Below are 25,084 nucleotides of genomic sequence, written 5' to 3'. Positions count from 1 at the left end.
TGTCCATTAATGTTAGACAGGATAAATAAAATGTGGCACATATACACCATGGAATACTATGCAGCCATAAAAAAGGATGAGTTCATGTCCTCATGGACATGGATGAAGCTGGAAACCATCATTCTCAGCAAAGTAACACAAGAACAGAAAATCAAACACCACATGTTCTCACTCATAAGTAGGAGCTGAACAATGAGAACACATAGACACAGAGAGGGGGACATCACACACCAGGGCCTGTCGGGAGGTGGGGGTGGGGGAGGGATAGTATTGGGAGGAATACCTAATTTAGATGACATGTTGATGGATGCAGGAAACCACCATGGCACGTGTATACCTATGTAACAAACCTTCATGTTCTGCACATGTATCCCATAACTTAAATTATAATAAAAACAATTAAAAAAGAAAACATTGCAAACCATAATACAAGCAAAAAAGACATCACGGTTTATAGAGATAGGGCATGCATCACAACCAGGTGCAGATATGGCAGGAACATTGGATTTATTACAACAGGCATTTGAAACAACTATGATTAATATGCCTCAAGCTTTAAAATAGACCACATGCAAGAACAAATAAGCAATGTATGCAGAAAATGCAAATTCTAATAAAAAAGAAATGAATGAAATAGTATTTATCTAACACATAACAGTTTATTCAAAATAATAACAATGTATTAGATTCTATAGTATTATGTATAAGCAAAATGAGTAACAGCAATAATAGAAGGAAGGAGAGGCAGGAATTAGGAGGATTTTGTTATTATAAAATACACAACCTATGAATCAGTGTAGTTTTATTTTGAAGGCAGACTTGGTTTAGTTGTAAACATATTTTACAAGGTGTAGTACTTACACTAATAAAGTAAAAAATATATATAACTCTTGTGCTAATAAGGAGAATGGAATTATGTTAAGTGTTAAAACTACAAAATCTGTAAAACATGCAAGACTAAAATAAGAACAAAGAACAAGGGCAATAAATTCAGAAGGATAAGAAATATTGTAGATATTCATCCAACTGTATCAAAAACTATTTTTAACATCAGTGGTCTTAAATGTGCTTATTAAAAGCACATTATGGATGAAGAAATAAGACCAAATGATATGTTATCTGCAAGAAATCCTCTTTCAATGTTAAAGGCATACATGGATTAAAAGTGAATGAATGGAGAAAGATGTGCCATGCTAACAGTAACCTAAAGAAAGCAGTAGTAGCTTTTATTGATTCCAGATGGAGCAGACTTCAACAAGGAAAGGTTTAGGGAAAAGGAGAGACATTAGACAATGGTAAATAAATTATCCAAAAAGACATAATGATCCTTAGCATGTTTACACTTCATAAAAGAATATATAAATATGTAAGGCAATACTGATAGAACTTCAAGGAGAAATGGGAGAATCCACCATTATAGTTTATTTGCAAGGCTTACTCAAAATTTGAAATTCAATTAATGTATTACATCAAAACAACAGGCTAAAGAAGAAAAATCACATGACATATCAATAGATCCAGAAAACTCATCCAACACTCATGCATGATAAAAACTCTCAGTGAACTAGGAATAGATGGGGAACATCCTCAACCTTACAATTACCTACCAAACCAACAGCTGATATCATACTTAAGGGTGGGAAATCCAAAGATTTTCTACTAATATTATAAAAAAGGGAAAGATATTCTCGATCACATGTCAGGTAAGTTAATATAAAACTAACTAAATAAACAAAAAATCTATAAGAGGAAAACCATCAGACTCTGATAAATCAAAGAGCTAAATAAATGGAATATATTTCATGTTCATGGACAGGAAGACTCAATATTGTCTGGATGTCAGTTATTCCAAACTAGAACTACAGATTAAATAAAATTCCAATCAAAATTCCAGCAAGTAATTCTGGATACTGACAAATTGATTCTAAAATATATAGAGAGAGGCAAAAGACCCAGAATAGCCAACACAATATTGAAAAACAGGATGGAAGTTGAAGGATTAATACTATCAAACTTGGGCCGGGCGCGGTGGCTCAAGCCTGTAATCCCAGCACTTTGGGAGGCCGAGACGGGTGGATCACGAGGTCAGGAGATCGAGACCATCCTGGCTAACACGGTGAAACCCCGTCTCTACTAAAAATACAAAAACTAGCCGGGCGAGGTGGCGGGCGCCTGTAGTCCCAGCTACTCCGGAGGCTGAGGCAGGAGAATGGCATAAACCCGGGAGGCGGAGCTTGCAGTGAGCTGAGATCCAGCCACTGCACTCCAGCCCGGGTGACAGAGCGAGACTCCGCCTCAAAAAAAAAAAAAAAAATACTATCAAACTTGAAGACATACTCTAAGCTACAGTCATAAAGAGAGCATGATGCTGGGAAAGGAACAGACATATAGATCAATGGAACAGAATAGAGAGCCTAGAAATAGACGCACATAAATATAGTCAACTAATTTTTGACTAAGGAGTAAAAAAAATACAATGGAGTAAATATAGCCTTTTCAACAAATGATGCTGGAAAAATTGGACATCCACATGCAATGCAAAAACAGAAAGAACTTATACAGAAATCGTACACCCTTCACAAAAATTAATTCCAAATGGAACACAGCTCCAATCGTAAAACACAGTAATATAAAAACTTCCAGAGGATAACACAGTACAAAGTCCAGATGACCTTCTCTTTGTCCATGACTTTTTAGATTCTATGCTAAAGGCATGATCCACAAAAGAAACGATTGATAAACTGGACCTTATTAAAATTAAAGCTTTCTGCTCTATGAAAGACATTCTCAAGAGAGTGAAAAGACAAACTGCAGATTGGACAAAAATATTTGCAGACAACATATCAGGTAAAAGATACTAATGAAAATATGCAAAGAACTGTTAAAACTCAATGATATCAAAACAAAATTCCAATTAAAAATGGGCCAGAAACCTTAACAGACACCTTACCAAAAACATATATACAGATGAAAATAAGCATATGAAGATATGCCCCCCATTGTATATCATTAGGTAAATACAAATTAAAACAACAATAAGATACCACTACATGTGTATTAGAATGGTCCAAATCCAGAACATGGACAACAACAGATACTGGTGAGATTGTGGAGCAAAAGCAACTTTCATGCACGGGTGATGGAGATGGAAATTTCTACAATTACTTTGGAAGACAGTTCGGCAGTTTTAAAAAACTGAACACTCCTTTGCCATATGATCTAGAAATAACACTCTATGATATTACCCAAAGAGGTTGAAAACTTATGTCCACTCAAAACCTGAATATGGATGTTTAGAACAGTTTTGTTTATAATTTCTGAAACATGGAAGCAACAAAGACATCTGTCTGCAAGTGAATGGATCAATGAACTGTTATATAACCAGAAAATTGAATACTGTTCCATACTAAAAAGAAATGAGTTATTAAGTCATGAAAAGACATGGAGGAAACTTAAAGTCATATCACTAAGTAAAGTAAGTCAATGTGAAAAGGGTAACTATTGCATGATACAACTATACGACATTTTGAAAAAAGCAAAACTATGGAGACAAGTTTGAAAAATGAGTGGTTTCTTGGGGTTGGGGAAGGTAGGGGTGAATAGGAAGAGCACTAAAGATTTTTAGGGTAGTGAAACGACTATGATACTATAATGGCAGATACTTGCCCCTATACATATCAAAATCCATAACATATGCAACACCAAGAGTGAACTCTAATGTAAACCATGGACTCTGGGTGGTAATGATGTGTCAAGGCAAGTTTATCAGCTATAACTAATGTGCCACTCTGGGGGGTATGTTGACTACAGAGGGGGCTGTACTTGTGTAGGGACAGGTGGTATACAGGAAATCTTTGTATCTTACACGCAACTTTGCTGTGAACTTAAAACTGCTCTGAAAAACTAAAGTCTATTTAAAAAAGGAAAGGAAAAAAATCCATTTGTCAAATCGAAAGACTTAAAGGAAATAAAAACATATTGAACAGATGAAAATAGAAACACAAGATGTCAGAATTTTGGGGATGCAGCAAATGCAGTGTTAACAAGGAAATTATAGAACTAAATCCTATATTAGAAAGGACATTTCAAATCAGAAATCTAAAATATTATCTCAAAAAATTTAAAAATAAGAGCAATATAAAAGTCAAAGCAACTAAAAAATAGGCAAATATTAAAAGAGCAGAATTCATTGAATGGATTACAGACCACAATATAAAAATCAGTAAAAATTACTGTGGTTCTTTGAAAAGCCTCTAGCAGAGTTAACAGAAAAATAGAGAGAAGGCACAAAAAAATAATAATATAACAATATTGTCAGAACATGGGCAAGAAAAAGGAAGATAAATCTCCTTAACAAAGAGCATATAACATACATGGCTAGCTAATAGGCATATAAAAAGGTGTTCATCACTATCAGACTTGAGGGAAATGTAAATGAAGACTATGACGAGCAGAACCAAAATTTTAAGTGAAAATACCCCAACCTAGCAGGGATGTAGAGAAACGGGATCTTTTATAATTACTGGTAGGATATAAAATGTTATCTATATTCTATAGCCACTATAGAATATAATTTGGAATTTTACTTAAAACTAAACAAACATTTTCTATTCTATGGTGCAATTTGCACTTCTGGGCATTTATCCCAGAGAAATAAAAGCTTATGTCCACACAAGAACATCCACACTACAATTGCTTTGCTCCTGTGATGGTATGTTAGCTTACTGCTCACAAGTCATGGTTATAGAGGTTATACAATAGTTAGCAAAAGTCCTGCTTTCAGTTCTTACACAATTTTTATGTCAGCAGAGGTAATGTCCAGGTGATATGCACAAGTACGGCTAAACAATTATGTAGGTCTGGCCAACATTCTGATTGGCTAGCATTATTTGTTGTTTAAATAGTCGTCATATTTTACTGGATATTTTCAGTATTACCCATGGAGATATTATTTTCTTTTATTTTATAAAGGCAGATGCTGACTTTAAAGAATTTCAACAACTCACCAAATGTCATAATCTCATTATTTTTAAGACTACTTTTTTCTCTATTCCATAATTACTCCCTATCAATTTGAGAATTTCACTCAACCAAATATCTTGTCTTACACTACTTCTTAATGAATTACATATGAGAGAAAGCTTTAAAACACAAAAATTACAAGAATGAATAATACTTATCAGCTGACCGGTAATTTCTAGTAAACTTGTCAGTATAATTAATTGCATGTATAATACTTGCTACACTAAATTAACATCTAAATACCACAGTTAGCAGCCATTAAACTACATTTATCACTCTTGTTCCTTTGCAAAGGGTTTGTTGACTCATTAAAAAGTGTTGGGGTAAGTAATTGAATACTATACTGCTGTCAGCAGCTGGTGGTTGAGGTTCCCCATCGGAATAAATGCCAGAAAAATACAGAACTGACAATATTAACATCTTTCACCAGTATTAAAATTTGGCTGGGCTTTGAAAGATTCAGAAATATACGAAGACCTAAAGGTAAAACATTTTTGACAAGAGTAATGCATTCTTTGATATTATCAGAATAAATGGTTGGCACAAAGTAAATGATTGATCAGTGGTATCTGAGGTGGGAGAAGAGGAGTAGTAGCGAGAGGTGGAGAAAGGGCTGGTGTAGAGATGGGTTTATATTCAGGGAAGAGGTTGTTAGAATTCTAAGTTAAAAATTTATGAGGCATGTAAAGTAAAGGGAGTAGAAGAAGTTATCAAGGCATTTGTCTAAACTGATGGGAGACAAAGTGAGGCGACCCCCTGGAAACATCAATGCATGCAGTGGCAAAGGAGCCCTCTGTAGAAACGATACAGTTCCCACATTACATAATGTGAGTTAGGAAGAGGAAGAAAAGATGAGTCCAAAGACAAGTAAGAGACAAGAATGGGACATTTCCAGAGATACTCAGACAAAAAGCTAAGGAAAACAGTGAAGAGAAAAGCAGAAGATATATAAGGCTACAAGGAGCCACCTTGTTAAAAGAAGGAGAGCAGTGTTACAGGAGACTTTGCCTATAATATCATCAAGGGACATTCCTGGGAAGGTTCTGAATGTCAGGCTAAGGCTCCTTATCCCTGAATTTAATAAGTAAAGGGGTATAATAGAAATATGGTAATTTTAACTCATAGTTGAAAAATTATATTGAGCTTCCATGTTCATAGATATAATTTTTTCACTTTGTATTTGTTATTTATCCTTTTCCCCATACTGAGATAATGCATTTATAATTCATTCTAATGCAAACATTGTTATTGTCAATTTTATACTAAGGTAATAAAAAATGCAGATTTTGAATATATAAAAATATATATAAACAAAATATAAATATATAAATTTATGTAAATATGAAGTCAGATTTTTACAAAGTATTTTAAATTATTATTTAGAATGAAACCACCAAAGGACTGCTTTAGTTCCCAGGATGTTATTTTAGTTTGATACAAATGCAGTTCATAAGGAATGAAAACTAAGAAATGCAATTAGTTTTGTGTAATCTATTTTAAGTGCTGCCTTTAAGTGAAAATTTGCCAATAAAATCTTAAAGTAGGTTTATTCTTCTGGACATGAGGGATATTTCAAGATGAGCAGAGAATGTGTGTTTTTGCTCTTGTGATTCCCCAAAGGTTTCCCCTCTTTGTTCCTTAATGACATTAATGTGGTTTAGAGGGGTTATATGATGAATTTCTTGGGTTTACCTTTGCTTCAATCTGTTTAGTATCTGGATTCTGAAACAAAAATTTGATTTTGCTCTTGCCATCATCTGAAGAACCTTTAAGCTGAGAGAACTTATACCTCCAAAGGATAGCCTAAAGGGGAAAAAAGAAACAATGTAAGTCAATGGGATTAATATCTGCTTTCAAATCAAGAAACTGTTCTTTTTTAAATGGTAAAAGTTAATCATACAAAGTTAGTACTATGTCCCAATATTTTAAAATGAAATTTAAAAATGTTAACATTTGTGATTCAATATTATCATTTAATTTTTAGAAATATTTTTTCCATGAAATAATTATTGTGAAAATACATAAAAATAAATTGCTTTTAGTATCTTGTCTTATGTGCACAGTCAATAAGAACTGTATGTTTCATGGAGTCCTTTTCAATATAAGCGACAAGATGATTTTGAATTGATCATTCTGGAGCTTTATCTTGAAGTTCAACTAATAACCTTAGCTTTATTAAGATGACATATTAGCTTGAATAAACACTTGTGACAAATGCTGACACGGTACTTTCATGAGATTCAGAATAAGAATTTTATAGAGCCATCTGCATCAGTCTATAGTATCTTGGAAAGTAGAGAAGCCTCTTTCAGAAACATATTCTACAAATGTAATTCTCTGAAGCAGAAAGTAACAGAAATCTGTTGCCTTTCCAAATACCAAAAAAGGATATATACAAGGTTAAATTGGCAATAAGTGGGAATTGTCTATAACAATTTTTTGTCTATCCTATATCATAAATCATATTTCCTGGGAGTAGGTGCAGCACTTCGCTCTTTGGTACGTCCTGAAACTAAAACCATGCATGTCCAAAGTAAAATACCAAAGATACAAATCATTAAAGAAGAAAATTGTGTATGTGTGTTCAAACACGATCACATGCCATGTAGTTTTTTTTTTTTTTACCTTATCTTAGCATATGTTCACCTCATTAAATATGTGATAGAAAATACTTTTACAAATTATTGTTTCAAATATTTTTAAAATGATTTCTTGTGGTTTCTAAATAGATCAACAAAACATAGCTGATATAGTCAAATATTTTCTGAGTGCAGTCCTATTTAAGCTATTGTCTCTGATAAAATAGTAAAGAAACAAAGAACAGAGTATATGTCTCACATCTTTTTCAGAATAAAAGGTGATAGATAAAAGCATATATGGGCATACTTCAGGGTATATACAGGCATACCTCAGGACTTTTGTGGATTTTGTTCCAGACCACCGTGAAACAGCAAGTATTGAAATAAAGTGAGTCACAGAAATTGTTTGGTTTCCCAATGCACATACGAATTATGTTTGTTACAATCCTGTAGTCCATTAAGTGCACAATGACATTAAGCCTAAAAAACAATGGATATACCTTAATTAAAATATACTTTATTACTAAAAAATGCTAGGGGCCATTCCAGTCTTCAGTGAGCCATAGTCCTTTTGTTGGTGGAGGGTGTTGCCTTGATGCTGACGGCTGCTGGCTCATCAGGATGGTGATTTTTGGTGGTTGGGGTGGCTGTGACAATTTCTCAAAATAAGACAGCAATGAAGTCTGCTGCATCGATTGACTCTTTCATGAAATATTTCTCTGTAGTCCGCAATATAGCCTAATAGCATTTTACCCACACAATTTCTGAATTGGAGTCAATTCACTCAAGTTCTGCTGCTGTTTACAGACTAAATTAATGTAATATTCTAAATATTTGTTATCATTTCAACAATATTCACAGCATTTTCACAAAGTGTAGATTCCATCTGAAGAAACTACTTTCTTTGCTCCTGCATAAGAAGAAACTCCTCACTCACTAAAGTTTTATCATGAGATTGCAATAATTCAGTCACATCTTCGTGGCTCCACTTATAATTTTAGTTTTCTTATTATTTCCACTGCATTTGCATTTCCATCTTTCGCTGAAGTCCTGAACCTCTCCAAGTCTCCTATGAGGGTTAGAATTGATTTAACTTATTCCAAATTCCTATTAATGTTGATATTTTGACCTCCTCCCATGAATCATAGATATTATATGGCATCTAAAATTGTGAATCCTTTCTGGAAAGTTTTTAATTGACTGCCAAGATCCATCAGAGGAATCACTTTATCTATGGTATCTATAGACTTACAAAGTGCATTCCTGAAATGATAAAACTTGAAAGTTGAAAATACTCCTTGATTCAGGGACTCCAGAATGGATATTGTGTTAGCAGACAAGAAGACATTAGCCTCCTTACACACCTCCATCAGAGTTCTTGGATGATTTGGTACATTTTTAGTGAGCCGTATTATTTGAAAGGAATTGTTTCCTTGAGGCAGTGGGTGTCAATAGTGGGCTTAACATATTCAGTAAACCATGTTGTAAACAGATGTTCTTCAGGATTTAATGTTCCATTTAGAGCACAGGTAGAGTAGATTTAGCATAATTCTTAAGGGTCGTAGGATGTTTACAATGGTAAATGAGAATTGGCTACACGTTAGTCACCAGCTGCACTGGTCCCAACAAGAGAGGCAGCCTGTCCTGTGAAGTTTTGAAGCCAGACATTGACTTCTCCTCTCTAGCTATGAAAGTTTTAGATGCCATCTAAAACTTTCCTCCAATATAAGGCTGTTTTATCTACACCAAAAATCTGTGGTTTAGTGTAGCCACCTTTATCAATGATCTTAGCTAGATCTTCTGGATAACTTGCTATAGCTTCTCCATCAGCACTTGCTGCTTCACGTTGTACTTTTATGGTATAAAGATGGTTTCTCTCTTTAAACCTCATGAACCAACATATGCCAGTTTCAACCTTTTCTTCTTCAGCTTCTTCATCTTTATCAGCTTTCATAGATCTGAAAAGAAAGCCTTCCCCTAGATTAGGCTTTGGCTAAAGGGAATGTTGTGGCTGGTTTGATCTATCCATACTATGAAAACTTTCTCAATATCAGCAAGAAGGCTGTTTCACTTTTTTATCATGTATGTGTTCCCTGGAGTAGCACTATTACATTTCTTCAAGAACTTTTCCTTTGCATTCACAACTTGCTTAACTGTTTGTCACAGGAGGCCCAGCTTTTAGCTTATCTCTGTTTTCAACACGCCTTTCTCACCAAGCGTAATCATTTCTAGATTTTGATTTAAAGTGAGAGGCATGTGAGTCTTTCACTTGAATGTTTAGAAAGGCCATTGCAGGATTATTAATTAGCTTGATTTTCAAATTATTGTGTCTGTGGGAATAGGGAGTCACAAGTACAGGGAGAGAGGTGGGGAACAGTTGGTCAGTGGAGCAGTCAGAACACACTTTTTTTGGTTAAAATTGTTCACCATCTTATGTGGGCACAGTTCATGGTGCTCCAAAATAATTACAATAATAACATGAAATATTACTAATTACAGGTCACCATAACAAATATAATTAAAAAGAGTTTTGAAATTTTGTAAGCATCACCAAAATGTGACACAGAGATACAAAGTCAGCACGCGCTGTTGGAAAAATAGCCGATAGAGTGGCTCTATACAGGGTTGCCAGAAACCTGCAATTTGTGAAAGACATAGTATACATGAAGCATGATAAAGCAAAGTATGATAAAATGAGGTATGCCTGTAAATTACCACTTATGTCAGTACATTCACACTATCATATGAAGAGAAAGTTATAGTTAAACATATCACGAATACGAATTTTAACATATCACCAGTGATCCTTAAAACCCAGATTTCTTAAGGTCCTAGCCTCTTTAAGCAGAGTTTCTAATGAGAAAGTACTACCCCCTTACCCAGCAAAACATAAAGTAATTCCTGGTAAAATGCCTGTTCTCTAAGATTATCTCACACTGGCACTGAGAAAATGAGATTGGTAAAGGTTCCAATAAATACATTTAAGGGTAAATGAAAAGGAGTGAGAACATGTTTATCTCCAGCCAACAATTACACAGTAAATAGTCATATGCATAACTTTTCCTAGAGGTAATATTTTCAGCTTAGATATTACAAGTTTATAATTAGGAGACATTACCCATGGTCTCCATTTGGACATTTGTATTCTAATGGTGACAGGTAACAATGCCAGACAAAAAAATTGCAACTTTCATCTTCAACTCAATAAAGTGTGTGTGTGTGTGTGTGTGTGTGTGTGTGTGTGTGTGTGTGTGTGTTTTATCTTGGTACATGGGGAATAAATGTACCTTACATTAAAAAAATATTGTCTTACACAGCTTGGGCAACGTGATGAAACCCTGTCTACAAAAAAGACAAAGTTAGCTGGGCTTCGTGGCATGAGCCTGTAGGTCTAGCTACCTGGGAAACTGAGATGGGAGAATCACCTGAACCCAGTGGTTGACACTACAGTGAGACGTGATCATGCCACTGCACTATAAAGTGAGCCCTGTCAGAAAGAGAGAAAGAGAGAAAGAGAGAAAGAGAAAAAGAGAGGAAGGAAGGAAGGAAGGAAGGAAGGAAGGAAGGAAGGAAGGAAGGAAGGAAGGAAGGAAGGAAGGAAGGAAAGGAAGGGTGAAAATGTTTGTGTTTGACCAATTATAATATTGGCATTTTTCTTCTACAAATTAATACTAAAACAAGATCAAAATGTAAGAATTAAAGTGACAACAGAAGTAAAAAGAAAATTCAACATGGAGATTATATAAAATAATAGAATATTACCTTAATTGTATAACTAATACATAAGATAAGCATATGATAAGGTAGAATCCTAGTCCCCAGTTTACTTTATATGTGTTCTTAAATGCTAATTTTTATATGCCAATTTTTTTAAAGTAAATCACTCATGCACACAAAACACTTGCAGTATTTATGCTAGATTTCTGAGGTACCCTTAGTTTGACAAATGTGGAGGAATATGAGTACCATGCTCAAGGAAAAGTTTCAGTCCATGATCTGAACAGTTCTACTAATTTAGTGCATCATTTCAGAAAGATGCAACAAGGAATTACTGCAACATAACCCTTCATGACTGAAGTCAGTATTTTCTGCTATCCTCTTTCAGGAGACACTTTTTCAATTTATATGGGCCTACAGTGCATTATAATACTTTCCCAGATTTGTAGCTCCAAGAATTCCTGAGGGGGACATTAATCTGGAGCTAATAGTTTTATACAGAAATTCATCGCTTACTAGATCAAAATTCCTTCCAGAAGTCTATAAGGATTTTTGACTATGCCCCATCATCCAGTATCACAGTAGCATGTTTAGATAGCATACAATCTGCAGAAGAGCAAAAGCACTAAAAAAACATAAACTTGCATTTGTTGTTTGACTACATAATGACATTGAACCCATCCTACAAGTCTAAAGATGTTTTGCAGGGAAATATTATATATTAGATATACATATGCTTTATTTATAATATTTATATGTAAATATAGATATTATACATATATATGACTTTAAAATGTTAAGACAATCAGAAAGTTTATATCCACCCCACACCCAGTTTGCCCAATTATTGATATCTCACATTAGTGTGGTGTCTTGTCATAGTTAATGAACTAATATCAGAAGATTGTTAAGTAGGGTCATCATTTATTTAGATTTCTTCAGTTTTATCCTAATGTCTTTTTCCATTATGGTGCCATGTTACATTTATTCAGTGTGACTTCTTAGGCTCCACTTGGCTGTGACAGGTTCTCAGTTCCTTATCAGACTGTACTTGACAACTATGAGTTCTGTCAGGTATTTTGTAGAGTAGCCCCTATTGTAATGTTTTCAATGTTTTTTCTCATGAATAGATGGGCCGAAGATTTTCTTTAAATCAAAAAGGACTCACAGTTTTTGTCAATGATGCCAGTGGGTATCCCTGAGAGGTTTTCATTTAAGGCGGGCATGTGATTTGAGTGTGATATGTTGTGTGTTCGCTCAACTGGGGTAGACCACTTAACACAATTTGATAGGTTATTTCAACATAGACCTATGTGAAGAAAAGCAGACTTTTAAAGTACTGAAACTCCATATCTTGATTACTTTATTACTAAAACATTTATATAAGAACAGTCAAAATTAAGTAAAATATACTCATGTATTCTTACATTGCCTATAATTTCTTATTTTCTAATTTCAAATTATTATTTAACATTAACAATTATAAAAATAAAAAGAAGATTCGCATTTTCTTTTGGTGTGGTAAAATATAAATAATATAAAATTTAGCATCATAATGATTTTTACATGTATGATTCAAGAACGTAAAATACATTCACAATGTTGTGCAATCATTACCACTAGCCGTTTCCAGAATATTTTTATCATCCTAAACAGGAACTCTGTACCCATTAATCATATGTCTTCACTTATCTTTCCCCACTACTCCAGGTACCCTTTATTCTACTTCCTGTCTCTATGAATTTGCCTATTCTAGGTGTTTCACTTAAGAGGAATCATAAAACATCTCTGCTTTTGATTTCACTTAACATAAGGTATTTGAGGCCCACCATGGCTAAATAATATTCCATTGTCTGAAAATCCCAATTTTGTTTATCCATTCATTTATTGATGGACATTTGAGTTGCGTTCACCAGTTGTCAACTGTGAGTCATACTGCTATGAACATTGCTGTACAGGTATCTGTTTAAGTCCCTGCTTTCAATTCTTTGGTGTATATACTGAGAAGCTGCATTATTGAATCATATGGTAACCTATGTTCAACTTTTTGTGGAATCCCAAATGTTTTTCAGAGGCTACATCATTTTATAATTATACCAGTAATGTGAAAGAAAGGGTTACTAGTTCTCCATATCCTCGTCAACAACTTTGCTTGTTTTCTTTCTGATTTTTGCCATCCCAATGAATGTAAAGTGGTAACTCCTGTGGTTCTGACTTGCATTTCACTAATGGCTAGTGATGTTGGTCATCTTTTTGTGTGTTTGTTGGCCATTTGTATATATTGTTTGTTGCAATATCTACTCATGTTCCATTTTGAATTGGGTTGCTTGTTTTTTTACTCAGTTGTATAAGCATTTTTTATATTTTGGATATTAACCATTATCACATATATGATTGGCAAATACATTTTTCCATTCTGTGGATGGCCTTTGCACTCTGTTGTAGTACCATTTGACGTACAAAAGTCATTCACTTTAATGTTGTCCAATTTATCTATCTTTTATTTTGTTGCTTGAGCTTTCACTGTCATAACAAATAAATTATTGCCAAATTTAAAGTAATGAAGCTTTTCCCCTATGCATTCTTCTATAATTTTTATCATTTTAACTCATACAGTTAAGTCTTTGACTCATTTTGAGATAATTTTTGCGTATGGTGTAAAGCAAAGATTTAACTTTACCCTTTTGCAGGTGAATGTTTTGTTTTACTAACAAACACCATTAGTTGAAAAGACTGCTCTTTCCTCATTGGATGGTCTTGGCACCCTTGTTGAAAATCATTTTACCATACATGTGAGGTTCATTCTGTGATCCCTATTCCATTCCATGTTTTTATGTCAGTCTCTGTGACAGGACAACATTACTTTGTTGTAATAAGTAATAAGTTTATAAAATGTATTGTAATAAGTTTTGTAATCAGAAGTCAAAAGAACTTTGTTATTTTTCAAGATTGTTTTGGATATTCAGGGATCCTTAAAATTTTATATTAGTTATAAGATGGACTTTTGCTATTTCTTTGAAAAACATAAGTGACATTTTGATGAGGACTGCATTGTATCATATTGTCATCTTAATAATAATATGTCTTTCAATTCATAAACACAGGATATTGTTTCATTTATATACACTTAATTTCCTTCATCAACGTTCTGTAGATTTTAGTATACAAGACTTTCATCTACTAGGTTAAGTATATTTCCAATTATTTAATTCTATTATTATAAATGAAATTGTCTTCTCAAATGCTTTTCCACATTATTCATTGTTAGTGTATAGATACACAATTCTTTTTGTGTGTGTGCTGATTTTGTATACTGTGACTTTATTACTATTACATATTAGCTAAAACAGGTTTTGTGCGGTTATTTAGTTTGGATATTTGTCCCCACACAAATCTCCTGTTGAAATCTAATCCCAGTGTTTGGAAGGGGGCCTTATAGGAGGTGTGTGGATCATGGAGGCAGATCCCTGAATGATCTGCACTCATGAATGGCTTGGGCCATCCCCTTGGCAATAAGTGAGCTCTCACTCTGGGTTCACAGGAAATCTGATCATTTAGAAATGTGTGTCACCTCCTCTCTCTGCTCTCTGCTCCTACTTTCACCATGTGACATGCTTGCTCCCACTTCATCTTCCACCATGACTAAAAACTCCCTGAGACTTCCCCAGAAGCCATCAGAAGCCAGCACCGTGCTTCCTGTATAGCCTGAAGAACAGTAAGCCAATTAATCCTCTTTCCTTTATGAATTACCCAGTCTCAGGTATTTCTTTATACCAATCCAAGAATGGCCTTATACATCTGTTGCGTGTGTGTGTGTGTGTGTGTGTGTGTGTGTGTGTGTGGTTGTCTACATGAGAAATCATGTCATCTGTGAATAGAGATAATTTTACTACTTATTTTCAATTTTTTGGCTTTTGTTTTCTTGCTTAATACCTCTGGCTAAAACTGTCAATAATAGCATGTCAAACAGAAGAAGTCAAAGCAAGCATTCTTGTTCCTGATTTTAGGAGAAAACTTTCAGTTTTTCGTCATTGGATATAATACTATCTGTGGATCTTTTTGTCATATTTCAAATTTCCTTCTCTTTCTAGTTTATTAAGTTTTTTGTTAAAGGTTGATGCATTTTGACAAATGTATTTTTCTATATTAATTGAGAAGATTATTGTGTTTTCATTTAACCTTAATTCTATTAAGGCGTTGTATTATATTGATTGATTTACATATATTGAAACTTCCTTGAATTTCATTAATAATTACTACTTGACCATGATGTATAATCCTTTTAATATGTTGCTGAATTCTGTTTGCTAGTATTTTGTTGAGAATTTTTTTTCTTTAATATTCATTAAGAATATTGCGCTACTGTTTTCTTTTCTTGCAGTATCTTCTGGCTTTGGTGTCAAGGTAATATTGGCCTCACAGAATGACTTACAAAGCATTCCAACCTCTTTAATTTTTTTTTTTGTATGAATTTGAGAATAACTTTGTTTTTTTTTTAATGGTTGGTAAAATTCACCAATAAAGCTATGTGGTCCAGGCCTCTTCTCTGTTGAGAGATTTATGATTGTGGATTCAATCCCCTAAATAGCTATAGATTCATTTACTTTTCACAGTGTGTATATTTCCAGGAATTTATCCATTTCATATAGATTATCAAATTTCTGAAATGCAATAGCTCATAAAATTGTGTCTTAATGCATTTATTTTTACGACGTTATCAAAATGTCTCTTCTCTTTTTTTCTGATTTTAGTAATTTGGATCTTCTTGTTGAGAGAGTTAGGCTAAAGACTTACAAATTTTGTTGATCTTTGCAAGGAACCAAGCTTTAATTTTGTTGATTTTTTCTTTATTACTTTTCTAGTATCTATTTTATTTTTTCCAACAATAATCTTTATTGTTTCACCTTTCTAGCTAGCTTTCAGTCTACTCTTCTTTTTCTACTTCCTTAAGATGTAATGTTGGGTCACTGATTTGTGATGTGTCTTATTTTTAGATGAGTTTTTGTTTTCATCCTCTTTTTTAATATATATACTTATACTCCTGTAAGTTTCCCTTTTAGTACGCTTTCACTTTGTCTCATATATTTTGATATGTTTGTGTTTCACTTTCATTTTCCTCTAAATATTTTCTAATTTGTTTTATGATTTCTTCTTTATCCAGTTGACAGGACTGTGTTGATTTCCATTTCTTTCTGGATTATCCAGTGCTTCTACTGGTATTGATTTTTAGTTTCATTCCATTGTGAGCAGAAAAGATATTTTGTATTATTTCAATCATTTCAGATCTATCATGACATATTTTATGTCTTAACACATGGTATAATCTGAAGAATGTCCCATGTGCCCTTCAGAAAATTGTGTATTCAACTGTGGTTGGGTGGAGTGTCATCCATATGTCTGTTAGATACAGTTGGTTAATAGTGTGTGTATGATTTTTTAAATTAATAATAGATTTTATTTTTAGAGCAGTTTCATGTTCACAGAAATAATAGGCAAAAGATACAAAGTGGCACATTTGTGACAATCTATGAACCTACGTTGACATCATTATCCTTCAAAGTCCTAAGTTTACATTTGGGTTCACTTTTGGTATTATAAATACTATTGATTTTGATAAACATATAATAACATTTATCTACCATTACAGTATCTTCCAGAGCAGTTTCATTGTCCTGGAAATCCTCTGTGCGCAAACCTACTCATCCCTCTGTTTCCCACAGTCACTGGTAATCACTGGTCTTTTTCCATCTTCATAGTTTTGCCTTTTCCAGAATCTCATATAGTTGGAATCATACAGTATATAATCCTTTCCAATTGACTTCTTTCACTTAGTAATGTGCATTTGTTTCCATCATGCCATTTCATGGCTTTTTTTTTTTTTTTTTTTTTTTTTGGTGTTCAAAAATATTCCATTTTCTAGATATACCATAGTTGAGTTATCCATTCACATAGTAAAGAATGTTGGTTGTTTCCATGTTTGGGCAATTATGAATATAATTGCTCTAAATATCCATGTGCAGACATTTGTGAGGACATAGCTTTTTAGCTACTTTGAGTAAATACCATGCAATAAGATTTGTATGGTAACAGAATGTTTTGTTATGTGAGAAACTGTTCAACTATCTTTTTCTTACATTTAACTTTTATTTTAAGTTCAGGAGTACTCAGCCAGGTGCAGTGGCTCATGTCTGTAATTCCAACACTTGAAAAGTGAACACGGGAGGATCACCTGAGGTCAGGACTTTAAGACCAGTCTGGTCAACATGGCACAATACCATCTCTACTAAAAATACAAACATTAGCTAGGCCTGGTGGTGCACACCTGTAATGCCAGCTACTTGGAAGGCTGAGGCCCAAGAATTGCTTGAACCCAGGAGGTGAATGTTACAATGAGCTGAGATTTCACCACTGTACTCCAGCTTAGGTAACAGAGTAAGACTCTGCCTCAGCAAAAAAATAAAAAATAAAAATGAAAATAAAAAAATAAAAAGCTCATAGGAAGGTTTGTTATATGGGTAGACTTATATCATGGAGGAGTTTTGTACAGATTATTTTGTCACCCAGGTATTAAGCCTAGTACCCAATAGTTATTTTTCCTGCTCTTCTCCCTCCTCCCAACCTCCATCCTCTGATAGGCTTCAGTGTATGTTGTTCTTCTCTATGTGACCTTGTGTTCTCTTCATTTAGCTCCTCTTTGTAAGCGAGAACATGTGGTATTAGGTTTTCTGTTCTTGTATTGGTTTGCTAAAGATAATGGCCTCCAGCTCCATCCATCTCCCTGCAATGTAAATGATCTCATTCTTTTTTATGGCTGCCTAGTGTTGCATGGTGTATATACATCACAATTTCTTTATCTAGTTTACCATTGATGGGCATTTAGATGGACTCCATGTCTTTGTTATTGTGTATAGTGCTGCAGTGAACATACTTGTGCATCTCTTCTTTGAGTATATACCCAGTAATGGGATTGATGGGTTAAATAATATTTCTATTTTTAGGTCTTTGAGGAATTAACACACTGTCTTCCACAACGATTAAACTAATTTATACTCCCACCAACCAGGTAAAAGCTTTCCTTTTTCTCTACAACCTTGTCAGCATCGTTTTTGTTTTGTTTTGTTTTGTTTTGTTTTATTTTATTTCTAATGGTAGCCATTCTGGTGTGTGTGAGATGGCATCTCATTGTGGTTTAGATTTGCATTTCTCTAATAATCAGTGATGTTGAGGTTTTTCTTTTTTTATGTTTGTTGGCCACATGTATGTCTTCTTTTGAAAAGTGTGGTTCATTTCCTTCACCTACATTTTAATAAGGCTGTTTTTATCTTGTAAATTTGTTTAAGTTCCTTGTAGATGCTGGATATTAGACCTTTGTCAGACGCATAGTTTGCAAAAATTTTCTCCCATTCTGTAAGTTGTCTGTTCACTCTGTTGATAGTTTCTTTTGCTGTGCAGAAACTCTTTAGTTTAATTAGATCCCATTTTCCAATCTTTGCTTTTATTGTAATTGCTTTTGGCATCTTCATCATGAAATCTTTGCCCATTCCTATGTCTAGAATGGTATTGCCTAGGCTGTATTCCAGAGTTTTTATAGTTTGGATTCTACATTTAAATATTTAATATATCTTGAGTTAATTTTTGTATATGGTGCAAAAAATGGAGTCCAGTTTGTTCTGCAGCTGGCCAGCCAGTTATCTCAGAATCATTAATTGGATAGAGAATCCTTACCCCATTGATTGTTTTTGTCAGATTTCTCAAAGATGAAATACTTGTAAGTGTGTGGCCTTATTTCTGGGTTCCCCATTCTGTTCCACTGGTATATGTGTCTGGTTTTGTACCAGTGCCATGCTGTTTTGGTTACTATAGCCCTGTTTAAACTCAGGTAGCATGATGCCTCCAGTTTGTATTTATTTTATTTTTTTATTTTACTTTAAGTTCTGGGATACACATGCCATGGTGGTTTCCTGCACCCATCAATCTGTTATCTATGTCAAGTTTTCTCCTAATGCTATTCCTCCCCTAGCTCCGCATCCAGTATATACCCAGTAATGGAATGCTGCATCAAATGGTATTTCTGGTTACAGATCTTTGAGGAATCGCCACACTGTCTTCCACAATGGCTGAACTAATTTACACTCCTACCAACAGTGTAAAAGCATTACTATTTCTCCACATCCTCTCCAGCATCTATTATTTCCTGACTTTTTAATGATCACCATTCTAACTGGTGTGAGATAGTATGTCATTGTGGTTTTGATCTGCATTTTTCTAAAGACCAGTGATGATGAGCTTTTTTTCCTATGCTTGTTGGCTACATAAATATCTTCCTTTGAGAAGTGTTTATTCATATACTTTGCCCACTTTTGGATGGGGTTGTTTGTCTTCTTCTTATAAATTTGTTTAAGTTCCTTGTAGATTCTGGATATTAGCCCATTTTGAGATGGATAGATTATAAAAATTTTCTCCCATTTTGTAGGTTATCTGTTCACTCTGATGATAGTTTCCTTTGCTGTCCAGAAGCTCTATAGTTTAATGAGATTACCTTTGTCAATTTTGGCTTTTGTTGCTATTGCTTTTTGTGTTTTAGTCATGAAGTCTTTGCTCATGCCTATGTCCTGAATGGTATTGCCTAGGTTTTCTTCTAGGGTTTTTATGGTTTTACATCTTATGTTTATGTCTTTAATCCATCTTGAGGTAGTTTTTGTATAAGGTGTAAAGAAGGGGTCCAGTTTCAGTTTTCTGCTTATGGCTTGCCAGTTTTCCCAGCACCATTTATTACATAAGGAATCCTTTTCTCATTGCTTGTTTTTGTCAGGTTTGTCAAAGATCAGATGGTTGTAGATGTGTGGTGTTATTTCTGAGACCTCTTTTCTGTTCCATTGGTCTATATATCTGTTTTGGTACCAGTACCATGCTGTTTTTGTTACTGTAGCCTTATAGTATAGTTTGAAGTCAGGTAGCATGATGCCTCCAGCTTTGTTATTTTTGTTTAGGGTTGTCCTGGCTATGCGAGTGTTTTTTCAGTTTCATACGAAATTTATAGTTTTTTTCTAATTCTGTGAAGAAAGTCAATGGTAACTGGATGGGGATAGCATTGAATCTATAAATTATTTTGGGCAGTATGGTCATTTTCACGATACTGATTTTTCCTATCCATGAGCATGGAATGTTTTTCCATTTGTTTGTGTCTTCTTTTATTTCATTGAGCAGTGGTTTGTAGTTCTCCTTGAAGAGGTCCTTCACATCCCTTGTAAGCTGTATCCCTAGATATTTTATTCTTTTTGTAGCAATTTTGAATAGAAGTTCACTCATGACTTGGCTCTCTGTTTGCACATTATTGGTGTATAGGAATGCTTGTGATATTTACACATTGATTTTGTATCTTGAGGCTTTGCTGAAGTTGCTTCTCAGCTTAAGGAGATTTGGGGCTGAGAAAAGGGGTTTTCTAAATATAGTCATATCACCTGCAAACAGAGACAATTTGACTTCCTCTCTTCCTATATGAATACGCTTTATTTCTTTCTCTCGCCTGATTGCCCTGGCCAGAACTTTCAAAATAACGTTGAATAGGAGTGGTGAGAGAGGGCATCCTAGTCTTGTGCTGGTTTTCAAATGGAATGCTTCCAGTTTTTGCCCATTCAGTATGATACTGGCTGTGAGTTTGTAATAAATAGCTCTTATTATTTTGAGATACTTTCCATCAATACTTATTTTATTGAGAGTTTTTAGCATGAAGGGTGTTGAATTTTGTTGAAGGCCTTTTCTGCATCTACTGAGATAATCATGTGCTTTTTGTAATTGGTTCTGTTTATGTGATGGATTATGTTTATTGATTTGTATATGTTGAAACAGCCTTGCGTCCCAGGGATGAAGCTGACGTGATCGTGGTGGATAAGCTTTTTGATGTGCTGCTGGATTTCATTTACCACCATTTTATTGAGGATTTTCACATGGATGTTCATCAGAAATATTGGCCTGAAATTTTCTTTTTTTGTTGTGTCTCTGCTAGGTTTTGCTATCAGGATGATGCTGGACTCATAAAATGAGTTAGGGAGGAGTCCCTCTCTTTCTATTTTTGAAATAGTTTCAGAAGGAATGGTACCAGATCCTCTTTGTACCTTTGGTAGAACTCAGCTGTAAATTCGTCTGTTCCTGCGCTTTTTTTGGTTGGTAGGTTATTAATTACTACCTCAATTTCAGAACTTGTTATTGATCTATTCAGGGATTTGACTTCTTCCTGGTTTAGTCTTAGGAGGGTATTTGTGTCCAGGAATTTATCCATTTCTTCTAGATATTCTAGTTTATTTGAATAGAGGTGTTTATAGTATTCTCTGGTAGTAGTTTGTATTTCTGTGGGATCGGTGGTGATATCCTCTTTTTTTTTTTTTTTATTGTTTCTACTTCATTCTTTTCTCTTTACTTCTTTATTAGTCTGGCTAGTGGTCTATTTTATTACTCTTTTCAAAAAACCAGCTCCTGGATTCATTGATTTTTTGAAGGGTTTTTCACATCTCTATCTCCTTCATTTCTGCTCTGATCTGAGTTTTTCTTGTCTTCTGCTAGCTTTTGAATTTGTTTACTTTTGCTTCTCTAGTTCTTTTAATTGTGCTGATAGGGTATTGATTTTAGATCTTTCCCGCTTTCTCCAGTGGGAATTATGTGCTATAAATTTCCCTCTAAACACCACTTTAGCTGCCTCCCAGAGATTCTAGTATGTTGTATCTTTGTTCTAAGTGGATTCAAATAACTTATTTATTTCTGCCTTAATTTCATTATTTACCCAGTGGTCATTCAGGAGCAGATCGTTCAGTTTCCATGTAGTTGTACGGTTTTGAGTGAGTTTCTTAATCCTGAGTTCTAATTTGATAGCACTGTGGTCTGAGAGACTTTCATGATTTCCTTTCTTTTGCATTTGCTGGGGAGTGTTTTACTTCCAATCATGTGGCCAATTTTAGAATAAGTGTGATGTGGTGCTGAAAATGTATTTTCTTTTGATTTGGGGTGGAGAGTTCTGTAGATGTCTATTAGATCCACTTGGTCCAGAGCTGATTCAAGTCCTGAATATTCTTCTTAACTTTCTCTCCTGTTGATCTGTCTTATATTGACAGTGGGATGTTAAAATATTCCACTATTATTGTGTGAGAGTCTAAGTCTCTAAGAACTTGCTTTAAGAATCAAGTTTGTACGTCTCTAAGAACTTGCTTTAAGAATCTGAGTGCTCCTGCATTGAGTGCATATATATTTAGGATAGTTAGCTCTTCTTGTTGTATTGATTCCTTTACCATTATGTAATGCCTTTTTTTGTGTTTTTTTGATCTTTGTTGGTTTAAAGTCTATTTTTTTCAGAGACTACGATTGCAACCACTGCTTTTTATTTATTTTTTATTCATTTATTTATTTATTTTGCTTTCCATTTGCTTGGTAAATATATCTCCATCCCTTCATTTTGAGCCTATGTATATCTTTACACGTGAGATGGGTCTCCCAAATACAGCACACTGATAAGTCTTGACTCTTTATCCAGTGTGCCAGTCTATGTCTTTTTATTGTGGCATTTAGCCCATTTGCATTTAAGATTAATGTTGTTATGTGTGTATTTGATCCTGTCATTATGATGCTAGCTGGTTATTTTTCCCATTAGTTGATGCAGTTTCTTCAAAGTGTAGATGATGTTTACAATTTGGTATGTTTTTGCAGTGGCTGGTACTGCTTTTTCTTTTCCATATTTAGTGTTTCCTTCAGGAGCTCTGGTAAGGCAGGCCTAGTGGTGACAAAATTTCTCAGCAATTGCTTGTCTGTAAAGGATTTTATTTCTCCTTTGGATAGGAAGCTTAGTTTGGCTGGATATGAAATTCCGGGTTGAAAATCCTTTTTTTAAGAATGTTAAATACTGACCCCCACTGTCTTCTGGCTTGTAGGGTTTCTGCAGAGAGATCCACTGTTAGTCTGATGGGCTTCCCTTTGTGGGCAACCTGACCTTTCTCTCTGGCTGCGCTTAACATTTTTTCCTTTATTTCAACCTTGGTGAATCTGATGATATGTGTCTTGAGGTGCTGTTCCTGAGGAGTATCTTTGTGGTATTCTCTGTATTTCGTGAACTTGAATGTTAGCCTATCTTGCTAGGTTGGGGAAGTCCTCCTGGATATTTTCCTGAAGAGTGTTTCCAACTTGATTCCGTTCTCCCCATCACTTTCTGGTACACCAATCAATCGTAGATTTCATCTTTTCATATAGTTCCATATTTCTTGGAGGCTTTGATCGTTCCTTTTCTTTCTTTTTTCTCTAATCTTGTCTTCACACTTTATTTCATTAAGTTGATCTTTAATCTCTGATATCCTTTCTTCCGTTTCATTTGGCTATAGATACTTTGTATGCTTCACGAAGTTCTCATGCTATGCTTCTCAGCTCCATCAGGTCATTTGTGTTCTTCCTTAAACTGGTTATTCTAGTTTGCAATTCCTCTAACTTTTTTTCAAGGTTCTTAGCTTCCTTTCATTGGGCTAAAACATGCTCCTTTAGATTGGAGCATTAGAAGAGTTTGTTCTTTAGATTACAAGAGTTTGTTATTACCCATCTTCTAACGTGTACTTCTGTCAATTCATCAAACTCATTCTCCATCCAGTTTTGTTACTTTGCTGGTGAGGAGTTGAGATCCTTTGGAGGAGAAGAGGCATTCTGGTTTATGGAATTTTCAGCCTTTTTGCACTGTTTTTTCCTCATCTTTGTGGATTTATCTACCTTTGGTCTTTGATATTGGTTACCTTCAGTTGGGGATTTTCTGTGGATGTCCTTTTGGTTGATGTTGATGCTATTCCTTCCTATTTGTTAGTTTTCCTTCTAAAAGTCAGGCCTCTCTTCTGTAGGTCTGCTGGAGTTTGCTGGAGGTCCACTCCAGACCCTTGTTTGCCTGGATATCACCAATGGAAGCTGCAGAACAGCAAATATTGCTCCCTTTTCCTTCCTCTGAAAACTTTGTCCCAGAGGGGCACCTGCTAGATGCCAACTGGAGCTCTCTTGAACAAGGTGTCTGTTGACTCTTGCTGGGAGGTGTCTCCCAGTCAGGAGGCACAAGGGTCAGGGACTCACTTGAGGAGGCAGTCTGTCCCTTAGCAGAACTCAATTGCTGTGCTGGGAGATCTGCTGCTCTCTTCAGTGCCTGCAGGCAGGAACGTTTAAGTCTGCTGAAGCTGTGGCCACAGCTGCCCCTTTCCCCAGGTGCTCTGTTCTGGGGAGATGGGAGTTTCATCTATAAGCTCCTGACTGGGGTTGCTGCCTTTCTTTCAGAGATTCCCTACCCAGAGAGGAGGAATCTAGAGAGGCAGTCTAGCTACAGCAGTTCTGCCAAGCTGTAGTGGGCTCTGCCCAGTTTGAAATTCCTGGAGGCTTTGTTTACACTGTGAGGGGGAAACCACCTACTCATGCCTCATGGTAGACACACCTCCTCCCACCAAGTTCAAGCATTCCAGATTGACTTCAGGCTGCTGTGCTGGCAGCGAGAATTTCAAGCCAGAGGATCTTAGCTTGCTGGGCTTCCTGGGGTGGGATCCTCTGAGCAAGACCACTTGGCTCCTTTGCTTGAGCCGCCTTTCCAGGGGAGTGAACGGTTGGGCCAGAATACACTATTATCCATGGCACAGTCCCTCACAGCTTCCCTCGGCTATGGGAAGGAGTTCCCTGACCCCTTGTACTTCCCAGGTGAGGTGATGCACCACCCTATTTCAGCTCACCCTTTGTGGGCTGCACTCACTGTTTAACCAGTCCCAGTGAGA

The 25,084-nt window shown here is 35.1% G+C and overlaps 1 protein-coding gene across 3 annotated transcripts in view; it reads right to left on the bottom strand.

Annotated features, from left to right (window-relative positions):
* SNTG1 (syntrophin gamma 1) overlaps positions 1 to 25,084 on the bottom strand; it is an 868,962-nt gene that overhangs the window by 37,721 nt on the left and 806,157 nt on the right. For 2 of the 3 annotated variants that reach the window (XM_023190587.1, XM_023190588.1), the window contains one exon: positions 6,715 to 6,825. The exons of the other annotated variant lie outside the window; for it this stretch is intronic. In XM_023190587.1, coding sequence (XP_023046355.1) covers positions 6,715 to 6,825 — 111 coding nt within the window. The remainder of the gene's footprint in view (positions 1 to 6,714; positions 6,826 to 25,084) is intronic. 3 annotated transcript variants of the gene reach the window in all.

The sequence above is a fragment of the Piliocolobus tephrosceles genome, chromosome 7 (assembly GCF_002776525.5).
Source record: "Piliocolobus tephrosceles isolate RC106 chromosome 7, ASM277652v3, whole genome shotgun sequence".
NCBI lineage: Eukaryota > Metazoa > Chordata > Mammalia > Primates > Cercopithecidae > Piliocolobus > Piliocolobus tephrosceles.
Note: the sequence above shows the minus strand (reverse complement) of the source record. Positions and strands in the feature narration are given on the sequence as shown.